The 22,523-nt window shown below is 44.8% G+C and overlaps 1 protein-coding gene across 2 annotated transcripts in view; it reads right to left on the bottom strand.

Annotated features, from left to right (window-relative positions):
- maptb (microtubule-associated protein tau b) overlaps positions 1-22,523 on the bottom strand; it is a 77,561-nt gene that overhangs the window by 39,609 nt on the left and 15,429 nt on the right. For both annotated transcript variants that reach the window (XM_063037104.1, XM_063037103.1), the window contains 2 exons: positions 7,197-7,265; positions 311-346 (listed from right to left, as the gene is read on the bottom strand). In XM_063037104.1, coding sequence (XP_062893174.1) covers positions 311-346; positions 7,197-7,265 — 105 coding nt within the window. The remainder of the gene's footprint in view (positions 1-310; positions 347-7,196; positions 7,266-22,523) is intronic.

Raw genomic sequence — 22,523 nt, 5'->3', positions numbered from 1 at the left:
AACTTCATTTTTGAGTACCTCCTTGGGTTATCCATTGCAGAGCCCAAGAGTGGAACTGTCATCTGGAGATCTCAGGCTGTTGCAGAAGAATGAGCGATGAAGCCCTGAGATATAGAGCTGCAATATTTGACATTAATGTAGGGGTAGAGATTCACCCCACTCGGCCTCTTTTCAATTCTGCACGCTCCCTGCAGCACCTACCACAAACTTTAATTGCTCCTGTATTTTGTGCACTACTCGCTGAGCCTCCAGGTGTGAGCTATGTGCTCACTGACAGCATAATGGAAGTGCAGGCCGAGAGCAGCCTTACCTGCAGCAGCTTGATCAGACGGCAGCTCCACAGAACCTGTGGCCAGGGGAGCCAAATCCATCCACATTCAAACACGGGAAGGGACACATGTGGAAATAAGGAGCAGAAAGAAACACCAGTCAGAAAATAAAGAACAAAGCACTCTACTGGTATTTATTATGCAACACTAATTACAGCCGCATTCTCTTTCTGCTGAAGATAATCGACAGTCTTGTTGGGGAGTGAATTCCAGGATTTAGTCCCTGCAACAGTGCAGGACTAGCATTAATTTTATCAGATAAGATAGTAAATGACTTGAAGGAAAATATTCAGGTGGTGACATTCCCCTGTGACTGCAGCCCTTGTCCTTGGTGGTAGAGATTGCAGATCTGGGAACAGCTAATGGAGAGGCCAGGGCAAGAAAATTATATTTTGTAGGTGGTTCACATTGTATTGGTGCTGGAGGGAATGAGTGATTAGGAGTGGCCAACTGCTTGCAAATAATGCAGGCTGCTTGCTTAGGGACGACACTGAGCTTCCTGAGAATTACCCATCAGAATTCCCGATTTGTGGCTTATAGTCTCAGGGAGACGGGGAGTGCAGAATCCCTAGCCTCTGACCTGCTCTGGAAGCACCTGTATTCACGTGATTGTTCTGGGTGAGTTTCAGGTAGTAAAGCAGCTGCCTCACAGCTTCAGTGACCCAAGTTCAAGCCATCTGAAGACTTTACCCGAGGTCTGTGATCAAGTGAGTTTCTCCAGGGGCTTGCGTTTCCTCCCAGATGGCCAAGGTGTTCTGGTTGCTGGGTTAACCGGCTGTTCTCAACTACTGATACAGCAGGTGAGAGGTGGGAGGAAGTGGGATGTTGATGGAATGGGTTACGATGTGAGCCAGCATCAACTTCATGAGTCGAACAGCTTCCGCCACATCCTAGAAAATATGAGGTATGAAGATGAGAATGTTACTTGCCATATGTGGCTCTTTCCTGTGTGTTGTGAATGGAACTCAACAGTGCAATCATCCACACTCCTGACCATATGATGGGAGGGTCGCAGAGTGCAGGCTTTGTTGAGGAGGACCATTAGTGACCATCAGTCAGCTGGGATATTATTGGGTTTTTGGGTTCTCAGGGAGAATACAGCAACAACCATGTTTATGGCACCATGGTTGACACTGCTTGACAGTAGGGGAGGAAAATGATTGGAGGAGCTGTCATGGCAGGGAACTCAATAGTGAGGGAACACTTGGGCATTTCTGAGGCTATGACGGAGACACACAGACATCTGCCAGAGCTAGGAATGTCTCCGAGCAGCCGTAGGGCATTCTGAAAGGGGAGGGTCATGGTACGACAGCCAGAAAGAGGTGAAGCTCTGCAACCTGAATCTAGGGAATCCACTGGAATGTCACAGAGTAGGAATCTGAAGGTTGTAACCTCTGGATTACTACTTGTGCTACTTGCAAGCGAGTACAGAAATAGGTCTGTAGGTCAGGTGAATGCGTGGTTAAAGGGATGGTTCAGGTGCGAGGCAAGAGCTGTACAAGTAGGACCAGTTGCAATGGGACTGGAAGAGCAACAATACCAGGTGGATGGGGAGGGATTGACAGGGAGGACTTTAGCAAGGTTCTGTACAGTAGACTGCTCCAGAAGATGGATCACATGAGATCGAGGGCGAACAAGCTGATTAGATACAGAACTGGCTTGGTAGAAGGAGACAGAGGGTGGTAATGGAGGGTTGATTTTTTTCCCCCCAGAATGAAAGTCTGTGACCAGTGGTGCATCACAGAGAGTGGTCCTGTTATAACAGGATCTATTGTACTGGTTTATTGTCCATGGCCATGATTGTTCTTGGCAAATTTTTCTACAGAAGTGGTTTGCCGTTGCCTTCTTCTGGACAGTGTCTTTACAAGATGGGTGACCCCAGCTATTACCAGGTCTTGTGATATGCACCGGCTGTTTGTACGACCATCCACCACCTGCTCCCATGGCTTCATGTGACCCCGATCGGGGGCTAAGCTGGTGCTACACTTTGCCCAAGGGTGACTTGCAGGCTAGCGGAGGGAAGTCTCACACCTCCTTTGGTACGGACATATCACCACCCCGCCATCCCATTCATACAGATCAAACCATTACACAGTGCATTGAGGCAGAACAAAGTAAAACAATAACAATGCAAAATAAAGTGTAAAAGCTACAGAGAAATTGCAGTACAGGTAGATCAACTGGGAACGTGGACAAAGGAAGGCAGATGAAATTTAACTCAGACAAGTATGAAGTGATGCATTTTGGATAGTTAAACCAGGGCCCTGGGGAGTATTGTCAAACAGACAGAGCCTGAGATACAAGTGTATAGCTCAGTGAAAGTTGTGACACAGGTTGACAGGTTGATGAAGGCAGGACTTGGCATGCTTGCCTTCATCTGTGCATGTCATCTATACGTCATGTCCCTGAAAGCGGCCAAAGTGCTATACCTGCCCATACACCTCCATTCAGGGCCCCAAACACTCCTTCCACGTGAGGCCACACTTCACCTGTGAATCTGCTGGGGTCGTCTATTGTGTCCAGTGCTCCCGATGCGGCCTCCTCTACATCGGTGAGACCCGTCGTAAATTGGAGGACCGCTTTGTCGAGCACCTCCGCTCTATCCGTCAAAAGTGGAACTTCCCGGTGGCCAAACATTTTAATTCCGATTCCCATTCCGACATGTCGATCCATGGCATCCTCTCGTGCCAAGATGAGGCCACCCTCTAGAGGAGCAACACCTTATATTCCGTCTGGGTTGTCTCGATGGCATGGACATCGATTTCTCCTTCTGGTAAAAAAAAATACTTTCCCTCTCCCTTCTCTCTTTTTCTATTATCACCCTGGCCTCTTACCTCTTCTCACTTGTCTATCACTTCCCTCTGGGTCCCCTCTTGCTTCTCCTTCTCCTACGGTCCACTCTCCTCTCCTATCAGATTCCTTCCTCTCCGGCCCTTTACCTCTCCCACCCACCTGGCTTCAACTATCACCTTCTAGCCAGTTTTCCCCTTCCTCCACCCCATCTTTTTATTCTGTCGTCTTCCCCCTTCCTTTCCAGTCCTGATGAAGACTCTCGGCCCAAAGCGTTAACTGTTTATTCATTTCCATAGGTGCTGCCTGACTTTCTGAGGTCCTCCAGCATTTTGCTCCTCCAGCAGTTGCTCTGGATTTACAGCATCTGCAGAATCTTGTGTTTATAATTAGCTATACAAGATGGTGCGACTGCACCTGGAACACTGTGTGTAGTTCTGGTTGCCATTCTATAGGTAGGATGTGATTAAGATAGAGAAACTTCAGAAGAGATTCACAGGGATGTCTGGAGAGCTTCAGTTACACAGAGAGACTGGATAGGCTCGGACTGCTCTTCGTGGAGCAAAGGAACTTGAGGGGTGACCTTATAGAGGCTTATAAAATAATGTGAGGCAGAGATAGGGGAGGTGGTCAAAGTCTTTTCCACAAAGTAGGCAAGTCTAAAATAAGGGGGCAGGGAGGGGAAAGATTTAAAAGGAAGCTGAGGGGTAAGATTTTCCATAAAGAGGGTGGCGTGTATATGGAACAAGCTGCTGATATTTACAAGACTCTGGATAGAAAAAATTTAGAGGGATATGACTCAGAAGGCACAGTGGTCAGCATGAATGAGTTCGGCGGAAAAGCCCATTGTATAACCTTATGAAATATTTTGGCAGGGAACTGAGATGCAGACACACAGCAGGTGAGGAGATAGAGTCAAATAAAGGGGGAGATAAAGCATAAACCAAATATGTCCAGTAGACAGAGCAGATGGTGACATGGTAAGGGTACAGGGGAGGGACTGGTAGGCTAATTTGTGTTTATTTTAATGCACTGAATGTGTCAGGCAAGTTTGAAGAGCTCAGAGCATTGGTCAACGTGTGGGTAGACTCCTGTTGCAATCACAGGATGACAGGTCTGGCAGCTCAGCATTCCTGGGTTCAGAGTTCTAGAGGTACAGGTGGAAGAGGAGGAGACACTCCAATATGGATTAGGGACAGCAACATGGCAGTACCCAAGGAGGACATCCAGAAAGGCTCTTCAAATGAGGCCATTTGGGTAAAAGGTGTGGCCACTCTGTTGGGGTTAAACTGCTGGCAGGAGATAGAGGAACAGAGGTGTAGTCAAATGTCAGAAAGTTGGAAGAGTAATAGGTTTCCAGCAATGGTGGATTTTAACTTCTCCATTCTTGACTGGGGCTGCTTTAGTGCAAGGGGCCTAGATGGGAAAGAGGAGAGCTTTTTTTGCCACTATGTAGGGAAGGAGTTAACCTGGACCTAATTGTGGGAAGTGAAGCCAGTCAAGTGGCTGAAGTGTCAGTGGGAGACCTTTCTGGTAAAAGTGATCATAAATTTGTAAGTTTTGTGATGGTTCTGAAAAGTGATAAAGATAGTGTGGATGCTAAGATCTTACACTGGCGGGAAGTCCAAATTTAACAACGTAAAACAGTACCTGATAAAAGCAGAAAGGGGGCAGCAGCCTGTGGGTAGAAGAGCATCCAATTGGTGGGAGTGTTAAAAATGGGTTAATGAGAGTTCAGGGCCACAGAATGGCACAGCTAGTAGAGCTGCTGCCTCTCAGCGCCCAGAGAACTGGGTTCAATCCTGACATCAGATGCTCTCTGCGTGGAATTTCTGCATGGGTTTCCTCCCACAACCCAACCTTATCACCCTCTGTTCTCCTCTTTCCTGTCAGGCCGTAAACTGAATAATAGTTTAGACCCCTCTGCTGGAACCCTAAAACTAAATAATAAAGAGCAACAGACCCAAGAACAGCTTCTATCCTGTTACCAGACTCTGGAACAGAAATCTCATATGCTAAAAGATGAATTCTTGATCTCTTAACGAAGCTTATTGTGATCATTACACTTTATTTGTCTGCACTCTCTGTTAACCGGAACACTATATTGTGCATTGTGCTCATCCCTGTTGTCCTTCTGGAATAAAGATCCTCCAATCAGCTACCACCTCACATGTGGCAGTGAAGATTTAAAAACCCATGCCAGGGTCTCAACAAATCTCTTCCCTGCCTCCTCGCAATTTCTAATTTTCACTGGCTGAGGAGCCATGAACCAACTGCTGTGATTTTTAAAGGGGCAGGCCAGGCCAGTGAGCACTAATGAGAAATGTCTTCACTGAGAGTGACGAGTCTTTAGAACTCTCCATCCTGTGGAGATATGGAGCCTGTCGCTGTATTCATTCGAAGTAGAGAATGGTAGGATGTGGAGGGAGTGCAGGAAAAAGGAACTGTCAGCAAGCAGAAAGCATGATTAATGAGGGAGCAAGGGCTGAGTGGCCTGATCCTGTCCCAAATAATTTTTTTGTTAAAAAGAGAACACACTAAATGGTGGGTGTTGCGGGAGTATGCACTGCAGGATAGAGAGGGGCAAATAGAGGGAGCACCCGTAATAGTGAGGTTTAGAGGGAGCACACTTAACCGTGGAACAAAGAAAGTACACGGAGGAGTCAAGTGTTGAAGGAATATTGATCTTTTGCTGTGGGGCAGTGAAGGACAATGAATCTTGCACAACTGAACCTTGAGGACAGAAAGAGTAGGGTAAAGAGGTAACTCACTGAGGCTGGAATACATTGAACAATGGGAAGTGAGCTGGAGTGTATAAGTGACACAAGGAACACGGGAACAAAGAAGGATTGTACTAAACAGGAGGAGATGAGGGAACAAAACCCCAAAAGCTGCAATGCTGAAAACCTGAAATAAAATAGAAAATGTTGAAAACACTGAGTGGGACAGGATAACACCTGTGGAGGGACAGAAACAGTTATGTTTCATGTTGAAGACTCTTCATTAGAAGTAGTAAAGAGAAAACGAGGTAGTTTTATGTAACAGAGAGTGTGAAGGAGGCAAAGAGAGTATAGTTGGGAAGCTGAGGCCAGGGTCACTGTGGGGATAAGCTGCAGGCAAAGTACCCCGTTAGTGGATTAACAAAAAAATACAAATGAAGTCAATGTAAAGCTGCAATAAAATGTCCAGCAGACTGAGGGGGAAAAAGGAGCTAATATCACTGATGGAAGAATCAGAGAAGAGGTCACTAGTTCCGATGCATTCAGAAAAAACATGTTAACTAAAATTAGAAAATTCAGGAGTCTAGAAGACTGCAAAGACAGAAGATGGGGCATTTTCCCTCAAGTTTCTGTCAGGCTTCGTTGTGAGGAGCCAGAGGGTTCAGAGTGGGAGTGGAATGCAGAATTAAAGTGGAAGCAACAGGAAGCCCAGGGTTGCTTCTGCGGACTGACTGACCACTCTACAGAGTGGTCACCCAGTCTGGTTTCTCCAGTGTTGAGCAGACCACATTGTGCACAGCAAATGCAGTACAGTGGATTGGAAAAAGTGAATCAGTACACTGAAGATTATGGTTTGGATGGAACATCCTAAACCGTGGGTTTACAGAGAGCAGTCTATTCACTGGGTAACAGAGTATGCACAGAAACATGTTGTGCTGAGGTAATAAACTGTGGCCTACAAATAGAACTCAGTGAATAGTGGGGGATGATGGAAAATCCCCATGGTTACTGGGTGCACACTGTGAATAGCGAGGCACTCTATAGGTAAAGCAGACCAATTTTGGACAGACCCACTAAGTGACTGTGTTGCACTGAAAGGAATCTGTGGAACAGTGTTATTTTATGTGAACATGTTTGTCAAAGAGTACAAGGTATTTATCATGTTAAATAAATGGATACAATATTGTTCTAAACATTTGCCTTTATATGGGGGCTAGTTAGCTCTGCATTCACAGTGATGGATGAACTTGTGCTCATTAAGTGAGCAGCAGTTCCAGACCAGCTTGAGCTCTGCAGTTTGCACACCACACAAGCTGAGGAAAACGATGACATTGATATGAAACTGTCCAGCACTTACCCTCAGACGATGGTGATGTCTTCGGTTCCGATGCATCTGAAACAGGTTCATCTGAGACAGGGGAGGAATCTGGAAGAAGATGAGTGTAGAAATATGCTGTAAATTTTGTACAAACTGCAGCAACGACTCATCTTGAATTTGAAAACTAGGGCACATCCCGGGTAGTGTCCCCAAGGACAGAAACACAGTTTGCTGTAACGAACAGTGGCAGCAATCTAGATATGGGCAACTGACTCTAAACTCTGTAGGACTTTAAACCACAGTAATGATTTGATTAGAATATCAGAGCAATGGAAGGTGGTTTACAATTTTAATTAAGTGTGAAGTGATGCTTTTTAAGATATTAGATAAGGGAAGGACAAACACGATGAATGACAGGTTCCACAGGAGTATTGAGGAAGAAAGAGAGCCTGGGGTATAATTCCAAAGTCAGCACAGGCAGATAGAGTGGTAAAAGCAGCATACGGGACGCTTGCCTTCATCAGTAGGGAAAGAGTATGAGAGTACTGAAGTCTTGGTACAACTTTATAAAAATGTGCATAGGAAACAGCTGGAGTATTGTGTGCAGTCCTGATTATTACAGGAAGAACACGGTTGCACTGGAGAGGCTGCAGAGGAGATTCAGTGTGGCCTGGGATAGAGTGTTTCAGTAATGAGGAGAGCCTGAATAGTCTGGTTCTAGTTTTCTTGCAGTAGAGAAGGCTGGTGAGGGGTGGGGGTGTATCTGACAGAGGTTATAAAATTATGAGGGACATCATTTTGGGAAAGTGAGAAATTTTTCTCTGTAGAAGAGCTATCTGTAACTAGAAAACATAGGTTAAGGTTAAGGGTAAGGGGCAGGAGGTTGAGCAGTGATCTGAGGAAGAAGCTCAGAGATCAGTCATTGAAATCTGGATCTGAGAAAATGACGGAAGCAGGTCATTTCACAATGTTGGTATCAGCAATTGAATTACCAGGGTATTGTGGTGAAGAATGTGAAAGGATTGTTTGCCTTCATTAGTCAACTTACTGAATTCAAGAGCTAGGAGGTAATAGTACAGCTTTATAAAATTCTAGTTAGGACACATACACAGTATTGTATTCATTTCTGGTCACCTCCTCAGAGGAAGGATGTGGAGGGTTGCGGATGACACTAAGATTGGCGATATAGTGGACAGCAAGGAAGTTTATCAAAGCTTACAGTAGGATCTGGACCAACTGGAAAAATGAACTGAAAAATAGCCAAAGGAATTTAATGCAGACAAGTGCGAGGTGTTGCATACTGGGAGAACAAACCTGAATAGGGCATAGAGTGAATGGTAGGGCATTGACTACAGGATCTTGGAATACAGGTCTATAATTCATTGAAAATGGTATCACTGGAAGATAGGGTCGTAAAGAAAGCTTTTTGCACATTCCCCTTCATAAATCAAAGTACTGTGTACAGGAGATTGGATGTTATGTTGAAATTGTATAAGATATTGGTGAGGCCTAATTTGGAGTATTGTGTGCAGTTTTGGTCACTTACCTACAGGAAAGATGTAAGTAAGGTTGAAAGAGAACAGAGAAAATTTACAAGGATGGTGCCAGCACTTGAGGATCGGAGTTATAGGGAAAGATTGAATAGGTTAGAACTTTCTTCCCTAGAGCGTAGGAGAACGAGGGGAGATTTGATAGAGGCATACAAAATTATGAGAGGTAAACACAATCAGGCTTTTCCACTGGGATTGGGTGAGACTACAACTGGAGGTTAAGAGTGGAAGTGAAATATTTAAGGGGAACCTAAGCAGGCAATTTTTCACACAGGGGGTAGTGCAAGTTTGGAATGAGCTGCCAGTGGAAGTGATCGATGTGGGCTTGGTTGCAATATTTAAGTGGATGCACGTCCGTTTGCAACGTTTAAGAGAAGTTTGGATAAGTACATGGATGGGAGGGGCATGGAGAGCCATGTAGGAGGAACCGGTGAAAAGTACTAAGATCTCCAGGAAGCACTTGATATGAAGTAACATCAAAAGTTATTGCAGAAAGTAAAACTCAGTTGGAGTTAATATTTTAGAGTGAATGAAAGATTGGCTGGTAAACAGGAAACAGTAGGAATAAAGTGGCCTTTTGCTGGTTGGCAAGAAGTGACCAGTAACAGGGATCAATGCTGGGCCTCAATCTTTCATAATATGTTAATGACTTGGATGAAAATACAGAAGGTATTGTCACTGAATTTGCTGACAGCATAAAGATAGGAAAATGAGTTGTAAAGAGGATATAAGTAAGCAACAGAGAGAAATAGTGAGTGGGCATAGATTTGGCAAACAGTGTGGAAAATGTCCATTTTGGCAGAAAAATAAAGCAGATTACTTATGGAATCCTACAGCAGGAGAAGAGGCTGTTGGGTCCACCAAGTATATGTTAACCATCAAGAACTCTCTTACAATATCCCATTTTACCCATCTCATAGCCCTATCAACTCCACCAGTTTCTATTACTTGTGAGCACCTCTAGACCATCTGCCACAAGCAAGACTTCATAGTGGCCCAACACTTTAATTCCCATTCCGTCATATTGATCTTCTTCTTGTGCCAACATGAGGCCACCCTCAGCGTGGAGGAGCAACACCTTAAATTCCATCTGGTACCCTCCAACCTGATGGTGTGGAAATTGATTTCTCCTTCCAGTGAACAAATTCCCCCCATCCTTCCTCTATTCCCCACTCTGACCTTTTACTTCTTCTCACCTGACCCTATTACTTCCCTCTGGGTCCCCTCCTCCCTCCCTTTCTCTCCAACCCTTTACCTTTCTCACCCACTTGGCTTCATCTATCACCTTCTAGCTATCCTCCTTCCCCTCCCACCTTTTTATTCTGGCCTCTTCCCCCTTCCTTCTCAATCCTTTAAAGGGCCTCCGACCAAAATGCTGACTGTTTACTCTTTTCCATGGATGCTGCCTGACTTGCTGAGTTTCTGCAGCGTTTTGTGTGTGTTGCTTTCTATTACTTATCTATGCGATTGGCTCAATTTACAGCGGCCAATTAGACTAATAACCCACACATCTTTGTGATGTCGGAGAAAACTCACAAAATCATAGGGAGAACATGAAACTCCACAGATCACACTGGAGGTCAGGACTGAGCCCAGATGCTGTTCAGAGCCGGGAGGGATCTGCCTGTCAATGTCCGAAATTCACAAAGGGCTGGTTTGCAGGTATATGCAACATGTAATCATGAAAGCTAAAAGAATGTTTTTTTTAAATTGTTTGGGGAATTGCACACAGGTAGGGAGATTATACTTCAGTTATGTAGCATGTTGGCATGATAATTTCTAGAACATTGGGGATAGCACTAGTTTCCTATTTAAATGCTGGAAGCAGTTCTTGGATGGTTTGCTGAAGTAATGGACCTTGAATGGGCAGGTAGCCTTGAGGAAAACTTGGACAAGCTAGGCCACAAGTGTTTATGTATGTGAGAGGGGCTTGCCTGAAACTTTCTGAATGCTGCAACCGAATCTGCCTCAGCTCCTTCCCCAGTAATGCAATCCAGGCCCAAATACCTGTTGGGTGAACCCTTTAAATCTTCCCTAAAGTCTAGTGCTTAGAGCTAGAGAAATTATCCAGTTGAGGCCAAATCAGTGATACACTATCATGAGGAAATCTGCAGATGCTGGAATTTCAAGCAACACACATAAAAGTTGCTGGTGAACGCAGCAGGCCAGGCAGCATCTCTAGGAAGAGGTACAGTCAACATTTCAGGCCGAGACCCTTCGTCAGGACTAACTGAAGGAAGAGCTAGTAAGAGATTTGAAAGTGGGAGGGGGAGGGGGAGATCCAAAATGATAGGAGAAGACAGGAGGGGGAGGGATGGGGCCAAGAGCTGGACAGGTGATTGGCAAAAGGGATATGAGAGGATCATGGGACAGGAGGTCCGGGAAGAAAGACAGGTGGGGGGGGGGGACCCAGAGGATGGGCAAGAGGTATAGTGAGAGGAACAGAGGGAGAAAAAGGAGAGTGAGAGAAAGAATGTGTGTATAAAAATAAATAACGGATGGGGTACATTACTTTCCTCCTCTGCAGTTTACAGCCTCCCACTACTGACTGGCTTCTGTCACTTGGTCAGTTTTCTATTTTCACTGCTGGAGACTCTTTTCATCCACGGCGTTCAATTGAGATGAATCACAATCAGGCTCATTATCACTCTGACATATAGTGGGTCATGAAATTTGTTGTTTGCAGCAGCAGTACTGTGCAATACATTAAAAAAAATTTACAAGTATATAAAAATAAACAGTGAAAAAACAGAGCAAAATAGTGAGGTAGAGTTCATGAACAGTTCAGAAATCTGATGGTAGAGAGGAAGAAGCTGCGTTTAAACCATTGAGTGTGTATCTTCTTCCCTGATGGTAGTAATGAGAAGACGGCATGTCCTGGGTGGTGAAGGCCCCCAAAGACGGATGTCATTGTCTTGAGGCAGCACCTTTTGAAGATGTCCTCAATAGTGAGGAGGTTAATGCCCATGATGAAGCTGGCTGAATTTACAACCCCCTGCAGCTCTTTCCGATCAAGTACATTGGAGCCTCCATACCAGACGGTGATGCAACCACTCAGAATGCTCTCCAAAGTACGTCTGTAGATTACGTTAATCATGCCAATTATGTGGCGCTAATCCCTGACCCAAGTCCACATACATCACACCAACTGCATTTCCCTCATCAACCCTTTATTATTTTATCAGAACATTTGACACAATGGGCCTTCAACAAATCTATAATGGCCTTCCTCATCAATTTGCACTTGGACAGGTGGCTGCTATTCTAGAACTGTCCCATCACCCAGGTTAATCTCAGTGGTCGGTCATTACTGTGTTTATTCCTTCTTTTGAACACTTGGGAGATTGGACATTGGTTTACTCGTGTTGTATCATGTGGGTGGGCAATCATGGTCCTTCCATGACCATGATTATCCTTGGCAAATTTCTCTATAGAAGTGGTTTGCTATTGCCTTCTTCTGGGGAGTGTGTTTACAAGACAGGTGACCCCAGCCATTGTCAATACTCTTCAGAGATTGTCTGCCTGGTGTCAGTGGTCGCATAACCAGGACTTGTGATATACACCAGCTGCTCATACGACCATCCACCACCTGCTCCCATGGCTTCACGTGACCCTGATTGGGAGCTAAGCAGGTACTACATCTTGCCCAAGGGTGACTGAAGGCTAACAGAGGGAAGGAGTGCCTTACACCTCCTTTGGTAGAGGCATATCTCCACCTTGACACCAGGACATTAGCCATGTTTTCTAGATACCTCTGAAGGCTTGGTCAATGTACAAACCTCCTTACAGTAGCTTTCACAAGCATATCTTATCTGCAAGCAACTCCTTCAAGATCTGTCTTCTGAGACCATCTGAGATAACAACTCAATGACTTCATCTCCAATCACCTTAACCTGTTGACATTTCAAACTTCCAGTTATGGAATGGCTGGGAATCTGTATTTGCAATCTTTTTCAGGCTGGTCCATCCTCACAGAGCACATCTGTAAACTTACTTCAAGTGCATGCCTCGTGAAACAGCCCAAGCATCCTCCGTGTTTATGACCGGAGGTCTAGTCCACTAGTTGGAGTGTGAGAATTGTGTCCTCCCTTCAAATGGCCAGCCAGCTTGTGCTTGATCCTCTGAAGACTGACGTTCATCAATGTTAAGGTCATGATAGACAAACTGACATTCATGTGCCCTGGAACCAAACAGCTAGAATTGCACACGGAGGACTTGGGGACAATACAAGCATTGTGTGGCCCAGAATTAAGACAGTCTTTGAAAAAAGGAACTGATGAATTTCTTCACCTTGAAGACATTGCTTGCACATCTTTCTCAGTTTGCCTGTGGTTTCATTAGCTATGTTGAGAATGTGAGCTGCAATGTTTAGGGACTCTTGTACTCATTATCCATTCAACAGCTGTGTCCACTCCATAGTCATTAAGATTAAGATTAGCTTTATTTGTCAAACAGACATTAAAACATAGAGTGTATCAAATCAAATCACTGGGGATCGTATTGGGCAGCCTGCAAGTGCTGCCACGCTTCCAGCGCCAATATGGCATTGCCCACAATTCACTAATTCACGAACCATTACGTCTTTGGAATGTGGGAGGAAACTGGAGCACCCGGAGAAAACCCACATACAAGTTCCTTACAGAGAGCGGCGGGAATCGAACCTTGATTTTATAGCTGGTGTTGTAAAGCATTACGCTAACTGCTACATTGCCGTGTTGCCCTCGGCCTTGCCATTGAATGTCAGCATCCGCACCCTGTCTCAGTGAACCAAGAGAGACTTGTCATTCATACTTTCAGCAGTGTCTGCTCACGTCCACCTCTCGTCTCCTTTAGGAGGTTGTCGTAGCCGTGTCACCACCATGGCTGAATCTGGCAAACATCTGGAATATGAAAGATATCTTCTCTGCTGCACTTTTTGTGTTTATCCTTCGAGAAAATGGGCTTTGACTTTAATTGGTCATCATTCACTTGCATTTAGTGTCAAGCTAAGGTGCACAACCTCTGGCTAGGCAAATGCCACTTGGGTTGCCCAAGTTCTACACTGTGCTGTTGGAGGTACTTCACAACTTCCCTCAAACACAAATTACCCTCCACACTATTCTGGTGGTGATTCTACTGTGTGTTGTGGAGGCAACTATCTGTTCTTATCTACTGTACAATGCAAGACCTTTGCTGAGGACTTGATTCCATGTGTCAATTTAAATTAGTGCATTGACAAAGGGAGATCATTCCAATTCTCCTTGACAACATGTAGCTGACTATACAACACAGACAATGCCAACCCAGTTTCAAGAGAAACTTTACTCGAACCAATTCTAGTCTAGGCTTTGTCAATCGTAAACACGTCATCATTCACTTGAAGTCTCTGAATCTGAGTTTCTTTGTAATTGCTGCTAGTATGAGCGTGACTGCTTTAGGAGCTGCCTACTTGCTGTGAATTCATACCACAGAATTCCTCTTGTCTAGTTTAACAAGCTCTCCTGCCTGGCTATTTAATGCATTGGTCACTTACAGTATACTGCTTTAATTCTATAACATCCTTGTGTCCAGTGATCTCTCTGTAGGCATCATACTTGTTCATGGGTGTCCAAACATGACTTCTGAATACTTGCAAGGACAGCAAGGACTTCCTTCCAAATAAATTTAGCACACTAATTCAATGCCTTTCCACTGCATGTTCGTCTGTCATTCTTGGCATCTATAACCTTTGGCAACTGAAGCCGTTGGCCAGTGCAACACACAGTGCTCCATATTTGCCCCAATTCGATAGACCTGGAGCAACTTGGATCCGCTCCAATTTGCCTACTGACACAACAAGTCCACAGAAATCAGAAATCAAAATTTGTCAAAGCTTTGATCTGGAGTGATGCCACCTCATTAGCTCTTCACTCAAGCCTGGAGCATCTGGACTGCAAAGATGCATACATCAGGATGTTCTTTATTAACTACAGCTCAGCATTCAATACTATCATCCCCTCAAAGCTAATCAATAAGCTTCAAGACCTTGGCCTCAATACCTCCTCGTGCAACTGGATCCTCGATTTCTTCACCTGCAGACTCCAGTCAGTTCAGACTGGCAACAATATCTCCTCCACAATCTCCATCAGCACAGGTGCACCACAAGACTGTGTGCTTACCCCTTGCTCTACTTGCTTTACACTGATGACTGTGTGGCTAAGCACAGCTCCAATACCATATTTAAGTTTGCTGACAACACCAGGTGGTGATGAATCAGCATATAGGAGGGAGATTGAACATCTGGCTGAGTGGTGTCATAACAACCTCTCGCTCCATGTCAGCAAAACTAGGGAGATGATTATTGACTTCAGGAGAGGGAAACCAGAGGTCCATGAGCCAGTCCACTTCGGAGATGGACAGGGTCAGCAACTTTAAATTCTTTGGTGTTCTCATTTCAGGAGGACCTGTCCTGGGACCAGCACGCAAGTGCCATTACATAGAAGGCACGGCAGCACCTCTATTTCCTTAGAAGTTTGCAAGGATTCAGCATGACATTTAAAACTTTGACAAACTTCTATAGATGTGCGGTGGCGAGTATATTGAGTGGCTGCTGGTGTGGAAACACCAATGTCCTTGAACAGAAAATCCTACAAAAAGTAGTGGATATGGCCCAATCCATTACAGATAAAGCCCTCCCCACCATTGAGCACATCTACACAGAGAGTTGTTGCAGGAAAGCAGCATCCATCATCAGGGACCCCCACCACCCAGATCATGCTCTCTTCTTGCTGCTGCCATCAGGAAGGTGGTACAGGAGCCTCAGGACTCCGGACTCCAGACTCCAGACTCCGGACTCCAGGATCAGGAACAGTCATTACACCTCATCCAACAGGCTCTTAAACCAGAGGGGATAACTTCACTCAACTTTACTTGCTCCGTCACTGAAATGTTCCCACATCCTATGGACTCACTTTCAAGGACTCTTCATCTCATGTTCTTGATATTTATTGCTTATATATTTATTATTATTTCTTTCTTTTTGTATTTGCATAGTTTGTAGTCTTTTGTACACTGGTTGAATGCCCAAGTTGGGCAGTCTTTTATTGATTCTACTGTGATCATTACAGAGAGTCACATTTTATTGACTCTGCCTCTCGTCGCTTCTCCCGTCCACCTACGCTCTGTCCGCCAGAGAAAGCAGGATCTCCCAGTGGCCACACATTTTAATTCCACATCCCATTCCCATTCTGACATGTCTATCTACGGCCTCCTCTACTGTAAAGATGAAGCCACACTCAGGTTGGAGGAACAACACCTTATATTCCATCTGGGTAGCCTCCAACCTGATGGCATGAACATTGACTTCTCTAACTTCTGCTAATGTCCCACCTCCCCCTCGTACCCCATCCGTTATTTATATACACACATTATTTTTCTCTCTCTCCTTTTTCTCCCTCTGACTGTACCCCTTGCCCATCCTCTGGGTTCCCCCCGCCTTCCCCTTTTCCTTCTCCCGGACCTCCTATCCCATGATCCTCTTGTATCCCTTTTGCCAATCACCTGTCCAGCTCTTGGCTACATCCCTCCCCCTCCTGTCTTCTCCTATCATTTCGTATCTCCCCCTCCCCCTTTCAAATCTCTTACTAGCTCTTCAGTTAGTCCTGACGAAGGGTCTCGGCCTGAAACATCGACTGTACCTCTTCCTAGAGATGCTGCCTGGCCTGCTGCGTTCACCAGCAACTTTGATGTGTGTTGCTTGAAATTCCAGCATCTGCAGAATTCCTGTTGTTCACTATTTACGGAACACAGTGGTTGACTGCAGGGTTTCCTACAGCAGGGAGCAACAACACTTCAGACGTCCTCCCTTTGTGTACGGACGACTTGCTTCTGCTCTGGTTCTAGACTGGTGAAGCCGGTATGGGAGTTGCAGACTCCACAGGTGGGACAGGAGGTGCCTGACCTGTGAAGTGGTGCATTCCTTCCTCTGTTTATGCAGGGCTTTACGTGCTGCAAGTGCAAGGCCTGAGGATCTCACTACCATCCTGAATGCTTCTTCTCTACTCTGAGCAGGTATGGAGTTAGCAGGGATTTTACGCATGTTTAAGGACACTTTTCCTCCCTCTTGCTGGTAGCTTCATAGCATGACTGAGCTTGGAATAGAGTGTCTATTTTAAGAGTCTGGTGTCACACAAATGATGTCACTTGCTCAAAAGAGACAACTAAGTGTAACTAGGGCCTTGGTGTTGGCTTGGGAGTGAATACCAATGCTTTGCTGATCCTTCATGTTGGAAAATGCATGGTCGTGCACTTTGGTAGTAGAAATAAATTTTCTAAATGGGGAGAAAATCCAGGAATCTGAGATGCAGAGGGACTTGGGAGTCCTTGTGCAGAACACCCTGAAGGTTAACTTGCAGGCTGAGTTGGTGGTGAGGAATGCAAATGCCATGTTAGCATTCTTTTCAAGAGGTCTAGAATACAAGATCAAGAATGTGATGCTGAGGCTTTATATGGCACTGGTGAGGCCTCACCTTGAGTATTGTGAACAGTTTTGGACCCCTCATCTTAGAAAAAGTGTGCTGGTGTTGGAGAGGGTCCAGAGGAGGTTCACAAGGATGATTCCAGGAATGAAAGGGTTATCATATGAGGAATGTTTGATATCTCTGGGTCTGTACTCGCTGGAATTCAGAAGGACGGGGGGGCGGGGGGGGTGGCGCGGAATCTCATTGAAACCTTTTGAATGTTGAAAGGCCTAGACAGAGTAGATGTGGAAAGGATGTTTCCCATGGTGGGATCGTCTAGGACAAGAGGGCACAGCCTCAGAATAGAGGGTGCCCTTTCAAAGCAGAGATGCAGAGGCATTTCTTTAGCCAAAGGGTGGTGAATTTGTGGAATTTGTTTCCACATTCAGTTGTGGAGGCCAGGTTGTTGGGTGTATTTAAAGCAGAGATTGATAGGTTCTTGATTGGACATGGCATCAAAGGTTACGGGGAGAAGGCCGGGAACTGGGGTTGAGAAGGAGATAGAAAAAAAGGATCAGCCATGATGGAATTGTGGAGCAGACTCGATGGGTCAGATGGCCTAATTCTGCTCCTACGTCTTATGGGCCCTCCCGTTACAGTCCAGCTACCAGCCCGTTGTCTGTTCACTTAACATAACACTATCCTTCTGCTGACTCTGTCCTCACATCTTGCTTTCCGCCGCTTTGTATCATTTGAAACCTCATTCAGTAATGTGGATTGCATATCCTTGAGGTCTCTATACTGATCGGAAGCAACTCACAGTTACAGCTGGCCAACTTACAAATGACCCTCTATCCAAACTGTTTTCTTTTAGTTACCCCATCCTCCATGCTAATAGAACTCGTATGCTGAACATAGTTCCTCTACCCCAACTAATACACCCCAGAGACAGGAGCTTTTACCTGGTGCAGAAGCTTTTTATATGGCACCTTCTAGGAATCCAAGTACACCCAATCTGCTGGTTCTCCTTTACCACACTAATTGTAACATCCCTTTCACAAACCCACATTGATGCTGCTTAGATTTATTACGCCCAGGTACAGCTTTTCGAATAATGGACTTCAACACTCTCCCGTGGACAGAGGTCAGTGTGACTGTCACTCCCTGCTTTCTGCTTCTCTACTTTCCTGAAGCGGATGTTATATTAACCGCTGTCCAACCCACAGGGACCTTTCCAGAATCCGACAGTTTTTGTAAGATCACAAAAAATGTATTCACCACTTCTCCAGCCATTTATTCTAAGACCTCAGGAGTCTGCTGAATAATTTTCTTCCAGTGATGTTGACTGTTTTAGAATGTCTCCCTCTTTTTCCTCCTGGGTTTTCTATTTCTAGAAAGTCTTTATCATCTTCTACCATGGAAACAGATTTTTTAAAAAGTTTGTTCAAAGTCTCTGCCATTTTCTTTATTTCCCACCAATTTCCATACACTTCATTTAATAGACCAATATTTACTTTAGCATCCCTTTTTCATCTCTGTTCTACTAGTTATTGCTCGTTTACTCAGAGAAACAAATAGAAAGAAAATAGATTATCCTTCACTTATTTTCTCAATCATGGTTACCACTAAACTTCACAAAGCTGCACATTTTAACATAAATAAGCAGAGAATTCTGGAAACACTCAGCATCTGTGGAAAGAGAAAGAGGGTTAACTTTTCAGACCCAAGATCCTATGTGAGAACTGGGGAAAAGAGAAAGCTCCTTCCCAGTTCTGATGAGGCATCTTGGATCCAAGCCGTTAACTCTATTTCTTTTCACACAGATGCCATCTGACCTGCAGCATTTCAGATTTTATTTCAGGATTTAGTTTTTAAAAATTTCTATCCTTGATTTCCTTAGTCACAAATGGATCATTCCTCTCTTGGAGTCATTACTTCTCGATGGAATTTATCTCTATTGAGAATTAGGAAATATCTCCATGATATCTTTCACTACACATCTACCATCTTAACTGTTAATCTATTTTCACATTTTAGCCAACTTTATCTGCCTGCTTTTAATTTTAAAATACTAATTTCAGACCCAATATTCTGCAATCTATGTCACGATCATTCACCCCCCAAGGATGCTTACCGTGAAATCATGAATGAATCCTGTTCCCAGATTAGTTTCACAATCTATTGTTCTGAGAAGCAGCCCTGAAAATCCCTACTAATTCATCTTCAAGATTACCATGACCAATTTGATTTGTCTGATCTATAAGGATTAAATTTGCCTACAGATATAGCAGAGACTTTGGTAAAATCCCTGCTACATCTACATTTATATTCTATTCTACAATGTTGATACTGTTGCATTGATCTTCTTACAAATCCTCATTAAGATTAAAAGCCTTAAAATTTGTCTTTTCACCATTTTCCCCACTCTGATTCTATTTACAGCTACGCTCAAATGTAGCACTCCTGCAAAATGTGTGATCAATCCACGTCTGTTACATGATGACACACAAGCAATTATCAACAGCCCAGCCCTAGCAGGGTGAAGAAACTAGAGTGTGCAGATGCTGGAATCTGGAGCAACACAGATGCTGCCTAATCTGCTGAGTTACTCCAGATTTACACGTGCTATTCCAGTCCCTTGAAAGCTGAGTCATTACTCCAAACCTCTTTCAACCCTCCTCAATGCATCAATGTTCCTCACTTCCCACAAATCTCCTCCTGGGATTGAATGAATCCACAGAAAATGGTTCAATCTTCATTGCTTCCACTCCTGTACCAAGGTCATCCCAGCATCAATATTTGCATTTACAGCAGCTAAGCTCTAAGCTTTATTAAGCCATTCGCTGAAGCATAAGAGAATTAGCCCTTCGCTTAGCAAAGAAGATACCCTCCACAAGTCCACTCACTCTGCACACCACAATGCTCTTGAAAATCCTGGACTGCCTCCCACGTCTCAAGCACAGTATTTCTCATTAAGGTAGGCACTACTGATGAAATTTGTCAATGCCTTTAGCTATCTGAGGAAACAAGTGCAGGAAGATCAAGATCTCAAACCCAGCATAAGATAAGGATCATGAACATCTGGCAACATTGATCCCTGTCCTCCTGTACAGTTCATAGTTAAACCAGGCATCTCACAGCTCTGCAGCAATACCATTAATGTTTCCAAATAATCCTCCAAATCCACTTCAGAATTAGACAACCCCATCAACAGCATCTCTATTCCCAACTCTCACAAGAGATTACAAGGTGGACAGGGAAAACTATTTTTAAAAAACGTTCTCAAAGTCTCCTTGAAAATGTGTAACATCTCTCAAGTTAGGACAGCTCAAGAGAGAAGAACACTTTAGAAGGCACTCAGCCTTCCTCTGGCCAGAGTTTCAGGAGACGCAGCAGGAAGTGGAGGGGATACAGAATATCCTGGTCACCCATCACCTCAAGCAACAGCTGCCCATTATTTCCCTCCCATTCCATAGTCTATCCCATTCCCTGTTTATCACATTTGCTGTAGGTTGCTGCAGTAAATGTGTATTAACTCAAGTCTTGATTTTTTTGGGGGGGGATAAACATGAGACTTCATTCCTCTGCTTCACCAAATTCCAACCTTGGCACTCCACTGAAGTATCCTTGGTGAAATGTAGAAACCGTGCTCACACACACTGTACTTTAGAAAGAAACCACTAATTTTGGAACCCTCAGTTGACAGTAATTACTAGATAACAGTTCCAATTAACTGAAAAACAGCTAATGGCAGGCAACTTGGTTACCACTAACACTGCAAGCTAGAACATCAAAGTTACAATTATTATTGCAAAGCATAAAGTAAACATCAGTATCAGCAGATCCCTTTCATTTCAATTCCCACATCACTAAATTCCCAACCTCTGTTAAAATGCATTTCAGTAAAATGTATTGCAGCTTTCCAAAGGAACTTGGTCCTTGCACAGATCTTGTGGACAATCTCCCCACTCTAGGAGCCCTGAGGTGCCTGTCTCAGTGTCCTCAACACCTGTATCCTACTGCTGCTGTTCTTCACCAAGTTGTCCAGAAACTCTGATCCCTGGGAACACTCTCCCACACCCTTCCTACACTGCAGCATCCACCCATGAAGTGGCAGCACTCCTGTCAGGGTACTGCTTGCATTGCAGTTTGCTGCTTCTAGAGTTGGCTGCAGAGATCCCACCTGCAGGGCTAACTGCTGGCAGCTGCAAGAAATCTCAAAAGATCAATAGAGAAAGCTGCAGTGAGACACAGACTGTGTAAGGTTATCTAACATTACTGCTCTGTGAAATCTGTAACTAACAATCTTCATCCTCTGGATCTTAAACAAGCTGTTAGGCTGCTCCACAATGCAGTTTAACATCATTAAATCAACTTTTAGACCCTGGGGCTTGATGGGTGACTATAAGTCCCTAATAAAGTTAACGTATTCCATAAAAGTTTGTGGAGTCATACAGAGTCCACGATGATATTTGCCATGTGGAATTCATACCCATCTAACATTAATCCCAGTTTTACCTCTTCCCACATTCTCACCAACACACTGGGGCAATTGACAGTGATCCATTAACCCACCAGTTCACATGGCTTTGGGATGCGGGGGGGGGGGGCGCGCAGGAATCTGGAGCACCGAAAAGAAGACCTGTGCCGTTATAAGGAGAATGTGTAAACTTCACACAGACAACACCCGAGGTCAAGACAGAACCAGGATCCCGGCGCTCTGAGACAGTGGCACCTTGGAATGGTTGATAACAAAAAAAAACCCTTTATATTACTAAAGATCGACAGAAACTAACTGACGGACTAATGGACTCCCAACCGTGAATATTCAACCTCAATCAAGCCTTTGGATGGATGAATGCAGATCTTGGCTTAATGAATGCAGTGGTGATGGGCGGTGGTAACAAAGGAATTCACAGTACAAAACCGCCCTTACAGCCAGCTCCATGCAGAGACGCTGTTTACTCCATCCTCAGTCTATACAAACACATAATCAATGGGCAGCTTCACGGGTTTCAATCAATGACAAACAACAATCAAAGGGCGAGATGGGGAATTAACTCCTTGCACGCTGCGCCTCATTTTCTGAGCTCTTCACAAATACTGATGTTGCCCGGGTCTCTTCCCGGAGTTGGGGTGCGGGTAGCTGGCGGCTGTCACGGTGCCTGACGAACATGCTACCGACAACCCTTTGTCTGCGCTCCGCACCGAGCATTCATGTGAGCACTAAAGGAACCGGGGCGCTTCCCACCCTGGTGGTACGGGTGATGGTGGTGGTGAGGAGGTGGGGGGAGGCTGCTGCGCTTCCTCAATGTGGCGATGGAGCGGACTGGACACCACCTCCCTCCCGAGCCATCGCCAGTGGGAACCGGCAACGAGTACGGTTTACTGTGTGGACG

Source organism: Mobula hypostoma, chromosome X1, assembly GCF_963921235.1.
Source record: "Mobula hypostoma chromosome X1, sMobHyp1.1, whole genome shotgun sequence".
NCBI classification, from domain to species: Eukaryota; Metazoa; Chordata; class Chondrichthyes; order Myliobatiformes; family Myliobatidae; genus Mobula; species Mobula hypostoma.
This window is presented reverse-complemented; position numbering and strand designations above follow the sequence as displayed.